The 7,168-nt window shown below is 46.5% G+C and overlaps 1 protein-coding gene across 1 annotated transcript in view; it reads right to left on the bottom strand.

Annotated features, from left to right (window-relative positions):
* CUX2 (cut like homeobox 2) overlaps positions 1-382 on the bottom strand; it is a 181,757-nt gene extending 181,375 nt beyond the window's left edge. Inside the window, 1 exon segment of the mRNA XM_025045507.1 lies at positions 344-382. Within this exon segment, the coding sequence (XP_024901275.1) occupies positions 344-382 (39 nt within the window).
* Between the last annotated feature and the right edge of the window lie 6,786 nt (positions 383-7,168).

The following is a 7,168-nucleotide window of genomic DNA, read 5'->3' as shown; positions in this document are numbered from 1 at the left end:
GAAAGAGTGGAAGTGGGGACTCAGGGCCTGAGCCCCAGGGGGCAGCTCACAGCTCCAGCACTGAGCAGAGGCGGCCAGGGTATGTGGGGGGCTCACTCTAATCCAGTTCCAAGAGCTTCTGACCAGCATTTCCTGACTCTGCACAGGTCATAATGTGTCCCCCATTATGGCTTCAAGACCGTGAAAGGGGGCACAAGAGTTCAAAGCAGACAAGACAGAGGCTGTGAGTTCTCTTCAGTTATAAAGAGTAAAAGTAATGATAATAACAGTAATATTGATAAAACGTTAATAATAATAACAACAACTATAACTTATGCTGGGTCTTCCACCAACATTCCCTCACCTGCTCCTCAGCACTGCCCTTCAGGAAGGTCGGGGGCATTGTTACATTTTATAAACGAATATTGTTATATTTTATAAATGAGGAAACTGAGATTTAAAATGGTGAAGTCACTTTCCCCATTATCCCATTTTACAGATCAGGAAACAATGAGCCAGGGAGGGTTTGTGACACATAAGCAAGTAGGAGACCAGAATCTGGTTCCAAGGTTAGCTGACCTTCATGTTCGTAACCACAGCTGTTTCCTTCCCAGCAAAAACCATACCAGTCACTCAACAAACAGCGGCAAAGCCCGTAAGAAACTCCAGGGAGTGTTTGGGGCTGGGGAAACCGCAGTGAACGTGATGAGCCTGCGTGCTCTTGCGGCTGACCAGCTAATGGGCGAAAGACAGACCCTGAAGGCTCTATCACTCCCAAGGGTGATGAGGGCCAGGCAGGAGGCTAGGGGAGGACTTTATAACAAAGAGAGTCTACCTTCTCCCAGATATCAAGAGAGCTCTCCTGGTCAAACAAGATGCTTTCCAGGCTGCACAAAAATTCTGGTCCAAAGAGGCCAGACAGACATTGAACAATCACATAAATCTTTTCTATTGCTTAAAATGATGGGTGCCACCAAAGGGCCAGGCACTGTTGTAACCCAGTTCCAGCAGGAAGACACACATCCTGTTACCTGTCCCCAGAGACACTTCAAGCTGGAGGCAACAGCAGAAGTTACATACCTGGCAGGGAAGCCTGGCTCTTGGCATGACCCTCACCTCTTCTTGCCAGCTCCAGACCCCTGTAAAACTTCTCCTGACCTTCTGGCCACAAGGAGGTGGCTGGGGCTGCTCACACTGGGCCCAGCAGCAATTCCTGCCTCCCCTCCTTCGCGCAGCTCTCAGAATTATCGATTCTGCCACTGGAACGACCAAGATAATTTTGCTTAGCTTCAAATACCTGGTTCTCATGAATTCTTCGGCCAGAAGGTTATAAAGCTTCTTCTAAAACATGGGGGAAAGATTAAGCCTGCTTATGGTTAATAATACACTGTATCCTGTCCATCAAGCTGCCTGTCTGCTATTGAAAGTTCACTATTAGATACTTATTTAAACAGCCTCACAAGGCTTCCAAGGGAAGTGCAGTTATGCATTTTTCCCCTCCTTACCGGCGCAAACGACTATAGATAAACATCAATTCACTCCTGCGGATCCCAGTCACAGTAAATAAATTTTTCAGGAAGCTTGAGATCCGCACAAAGGCTCCGCCAAGCTCCCATTTCACACAACATCAATGTTTGGCCTCCAAGAAATAAAAGCTCTAAGGTGCCCGTCGCTAGGGCAAAATTATCAATTGTCAAGTCACTTTTAAAAGAGAGAGAAGGAGCATTTCTAGGAGACGTTTCCTCCTGCGGCGAAAAAGAAAAAAGAAAAGAAAAGGTGGATGGACAGTCACAAAGTCATTTCACCTGCAAACCAAACACTGGGACTTTCCCCCTAAAAGCCCAGGTGTCCATCTCCCAAAATCCTGGCCTTGACCCGCTGCCCCTGGGCAAGCCGAAGCAGCCACAGCTCAGAGCACCTGGTGTGGCTGAGTTCGGTGACTTTAGTGACTCAGGCTTTGAGTTATTTTTACTTTCTCAAAGTGGGTTTTTTTTCCCCCACTACTTTTAGAAGTGGCAGACGAGGTTTGTCTATTATAAAATATTTGTTGCAAACATACACACACACATACACTCGCTCACTCACTACCCCACACACAGTTCCCGTCTGTGTAAAAATCTCAAGTCGCAGTGGTGTGAGGGACAGGAGATGGGGAAGCTGAGACACCCTCCTGGGCAAACCAGGGTTTATGTAACACTCTGGGCCTCATACTCAGCATAATCCCCCTGGAGCTGAGTACCTGGAGTAGACATCATTTTGCATCTGGGAAAACTGAGGCATGGAGGAGCCTAAGCAAGGGAGATGGAACCAGAGAAGTGAACCTGGATGTACCTACATTTGAATCACAGCTCCTCCACCTCCCAGGTGCATGACCTTGGGCAGTTAACTACACCTCCTGGCACCTCAATTTCCTGATCTGTAAAACAAGGACTGCAGCAGTCTCTGCCTCCACTGTGGAAGATTAGCTGCTAAACTCACACTAGTTAGTTTTTCTATTAAAGGGTTCAGACTCTCCTCGCCGATTGCTGGCAGAAACAGGGCTGGATGAGGGAGGAGCACTGTTCTTGGAGCAGCATATCCAGCACTGATTCTAGGCCGGTCACTTCGAGTCACAGCCGTTCTCCCTGTCCCAGATTCTCTATCCAAACCATGAGACCCTGGACTCATCAGTCTCTACCATTAAAATCCACATGTGATGTCTTCACAACCACCTTGAAGGAAAGGTACTGTTATTATCCACAATTTACAGAGAGAAAAACTGAGGCTCAAAGAAAAGCAAGTTGTCAAAGACCAAGGAAACAAAAATGGCCCCGGACCTCGGTCAAGACCTCAAGTCTCAGTCTTTCCATCAGTGTCACATTTAGGACTAACACTGGAGCCCTTCTTCCTGCCTGTGCTTGTGGGAGTCATCCCCGCACCCCTCCCCACTTCCCCACAGCACTCCAAACAAGGCTCAGAGTGAAAGGACACTCTTGCTCTCACCATTTTCTAAAGAGGTTTTGTACTGGGTTGAATAGTGCCCCCCCCCACACACACACATCCCACCCGAGAGCCTCAGACTATGACCTTATTGGGAAACAGGTTCTTTCAGGAAGTAATTAGTAAAGATGAGGTCACACTGGATTAAGGGGAGCCCTAAATCCAATGATTGTGTCTTTATAAGAAGAGGAGAGGACACACAGAGACCGAATACAGCTGTGTGACAACAGAGGCTGAGATGGGAGTGATGCAGCTAAAAGCCAAGGAACACCAAGGATTGCCGGTAACCACCAGAAGCAAGAAGGGGCAAGGAAGGACCCTCCCCTAGAGCCTTCAGAGGGATCCTGGCCCTGCCAACACCCTGATTTCAGACTTCTGGCCTCCAGAACTGTGAGAGAATACACTCCTGCTGTTTTAAGCCACCTAGTTGCTGGAATTTGTCATGGTAGCCCAAGGAAACTAATACCGAGCTATTCTATAAAAAGTGCACAGAACCGCAGGCAACAATTGTCAGAGCTTTTAGAAGGTTCCAGGTTGGCAGGGGTGAAAAATCAAAATGGGCTCCATCAGTTGGGTAACCAGGATGAGGTGGCCCAATTCTGCATCCCTCAGTGACCCCATTGAGCATCTCCCTGTACTCAGGGGGATACAGAGAGAGGAGTGCAGGCCATCCAGTTACACCTGACCTTGGCCAACAGCGACCCCATCTGAGTCTTCTCCAGTCCTTCACGGAAAAGGCATGGCTGAGTCAGGAAACCTACCTTGGCAGCTTTGAGGCTGTAAATCTCACTCCCTCCCCTGAATAGTAATACCAAGGCTAACCTCCCAGGGTTATTTATTGGGCCATTCTCTGTACCAGACACTGTGCCTGCTCACCTGGCCCCTGGCTGGAGTGGGCTCACTGACTCCTTAGCCACCTTTTGAGGTGAGTGTCAAGAGTAACCCCTTACACAGATGCACAAACTGAGTCTGGGAGTGGCTGAAGATAGCTAGGACGTGGCACAGTTGGACACAAACCCCAGTGTGTTGGACTCCATCCCCCATGCCCTTAACCCAGGAGATAAAGAAGCCAAGGTCACACACAGGAAGGCCTCGGCACACCGTAGGAGCTCCGTAAATGCTGGTGCTTGCTTTGGAACCTGCGCTTTTATGATGGCGCTGTTTCTCAGAGCCTCTCCTGTGATGGCCAGAGAAGGCAGAAGAGTTCTCAACTAGTCATTACAATTAGAAGGAAAGAAAAACAATAGTTGGTATCTGTGTTAAGTTGATTGACTTGTGGCACCTTTGAAAAACCACTGGACAAAATAAGAGAGTTGTATCTTTAACACCAGGGGCCTTGTCCCCCTGAGAATAGTCACGGGCTCTGGGTGAAGTCTGGGGTTTTTGCTGTTCACTGTAAGGCACCAGCTCAGGGAATATTTCACTTGACCTTCATCAAAACCAAGGATGCCAAGACATGGGGGAGGTGGAAATAACCCCTATGTAACAGATGAGGCTGTGGTAAACAGAATTAAAAGAGCCTCCCCCAAGTTGCCCAGACTAGAGCTCAAGTCAGAAACCCAGTTCACCCAAGATGCCCCCTCATCTGGCTGCTTGCTGAGTTCTTTTTCCCCACATGTAGAACAGGTATAACAACACCAACACGGCACGCCCAGTGTCCTCGCATAATACAAACAGGGGGGTAATGACTCCTGAGGTCAGCAGGTCACTCAGGAACAGCCAGGTAGAAAGCCCAGGCCAACTCTTGGTCACCTCTCTCCCCTACAGAGTTAAGAGTCATCTGAAAAGAGGTCATCCACGGTGCCCAGCTATGTGGCCAGACATCACATGACCATGCATGAGGGAGGTGAGCTTTGTGGCTCTGCTTAGCATCCAAACCATAAGGACTAGGGCCTGCGCATCTAGAAGAACTCAGAGTTTGGGGCCAGACATTGCTAGGTTTGAGTCCCACCTCTACCACCTGTCAGCTGTGTGTCTTCAGATAAGTCCTTTAACCTCTCTGAGCCTGTTTCCTTTTGTGTAAAATGGTGACATCACATCCACCTACTTCATGCTGGCTGCTATGAAGACTTGATTTAATATACTGCAAAGTAGGAATGCAGTCTATCGTGTCTCTAATATTTAATGAAGCGCTTTCAGTACTTTGCTCTTTTAAAATTGAACTTTTTATTGTGAGATAATTATAGATGCCCACGGAGTGGTAACAAAGAATGCAGAGAGATCTCGTGTACCTTTAATCCGCTTTCCCTCAATAGTAGTAACTTACAAAACTGTGATACAAAATCACAACCAGATGTTGACGCCGATACAACCAAAATACAGAACATCGCCACCACCACGAGGGTCCCTCACGTTGCCCTTTTATAACCATACCTACTCCCCTCCCTGTCTCCATCCTTGATCACTTCTCCATTTCTCTGACCACGAATCTGTTCTCCATCTCACTCTGTCTTTTAAAGAATGCTATAAAAATGGAATCATACAATATGTCATCCTTTTGGGGACTAGCTTTTTTTTTTCACTCAGCATAATTCCTTCAATATTTATCTAAGTTGTTAGTGTATCAACAGTTCATTTCTTCTGATTGCTGAGTAGTGTTCCATGGATGTGCCACCGTTTAATTACTGACCTGCTGAAAAACATCTGGGCCATTTCCACTTTTTGAGGCTGTGGTAAACAGAATTAAAAGAGCCTCCCCCAAGTTGCCCAGACTAGAGCTCAAGTCAGAAACCCAGTTCACCCAAGATGCCCCCTCATCTGGCTGCTTGCTGAGTTCTTTTTCCCCACATGTAGAACAGGTATAACAACACCAACACGGCACGCCCAGTGTCCTCGCATAATACAAACAGGGGGGTAATGACTCCTGAGGTCAGCAGGTCACTCAGGAACAGCCAGGTAGAAAGCCCAGGCCAACTCTTGGTCACCTCTCTCCCCTACAGAGTTAAGAGTCATCTGAAAAGAGGTCATCCACGGTGCCCAGCTATGTGGCCAGACATCACATGACCATGCATGAGGGAGGTGAGCTTTGTGGCTCTGCTTAGCATCCAAACCATAAGGACTAGGGCCTGCGCATCTAGAAGAACTCAGAGTTTGGGGCCAGACATTGCTAGGTTTGAGTCCCACCTCTACCACCTGTCAGCTGTGTGTCTTCAGATAAGTCCTTTAACCTCTCTGAGCCTGTTTCCTTTTGTGTAAAATGGTGACATCACATCCACCTACTTCATGCTGGCTGCTATGAAGACTTGATTTAATATACTGCAAAGTAGGAATGCAGTCTATCGTGTCTCTAATATTTAATGAAGCGCTTTCAGTACTTTGCTCTTTTAAAATTGAACTTTTTATTGTGAGATAATTATAGATGCCCACGGAGTGGTAACAAAGAATGCAGAGAGATCTCGTGTACCTTTAATCCGCTTTCCCTCAATAGTAGTAACTTACAAAACTGTGATACAAAATCACAACCAGATGTTGACGCCGATACAACCAAAATACAGAACATCGCCACCACCACGAGGGTCCCTCACGTTGCCCTTTTATAACCATACCTACTCCCCTCCCTGTCTCCATCCTTGATCACTTCTCCATTTCTCTGACCACGAATCTGTTCTCCATCTCACTCTGTCTTTTAAAGAATGCTATAAAAATGGAATCATACAATATGTCATCCTTTTGGGGACTAGCTTTTTTTTTTCACTCAGCATAATTCCTTCAATATTTATCTAAGTTGTTAGTGTATCAACAGTTCATTTCTTCTGATTGCTGAGTAGTGTTCCATGGATGTGCCACCGTTTAATTACTGACCTGCTGAAAAACATCTGGGCCATTTCCACTTTTTGGCTATTATAAATAATGCTGCTGTGAACATTCATGTTCAAATTGTTGTGTGAACTTAAGTTTCCATTTCTCTGGGATAATCTCAATTAGCCGACAAATATTTATTGAGCACCTACTATGTGCAGGTGCTGTTCTGAGGATAAAACAGCAAATGAGGCAGAAGAAAACCCCTGCTCTCTCAGGTAATACAAAACTGAATAACTGAGCAGACAATTATAGCAAAGTCCACTCGACAGTAATACACACAAAATGAACAGAGTTCTCTGATTAGTGATAAAATTAGTAGCTGCTCCCACGAGCTAGGTCAAGTGCTAAGCACTTGAGTGCATTTTCTCAAGAAAAAAGCATTACCTTCTAGTTAAACCTGCATCATTTC

This window comes from Pteropus alecto, unplaced genomic scaffold (assembly GCF_000325575.1).
Source record: "Pteropus alecto unplaced genomic scaffold, ASM32557v1 scaffold213, whole genome shotgun sequence".
NCBI classification, from domain to species: domain Eukaryota; kingdom Metazoa; phylum Chordata; class Mammalia; order Chiroptera; family Pteropodidae; genus Pteropus; species Pteropus alecto.
The sequence above is the reverse complement of the archived record's forward strand: the minus strand, read 5'-3'. Positions and strand labels throughout refer to the sequence as shown.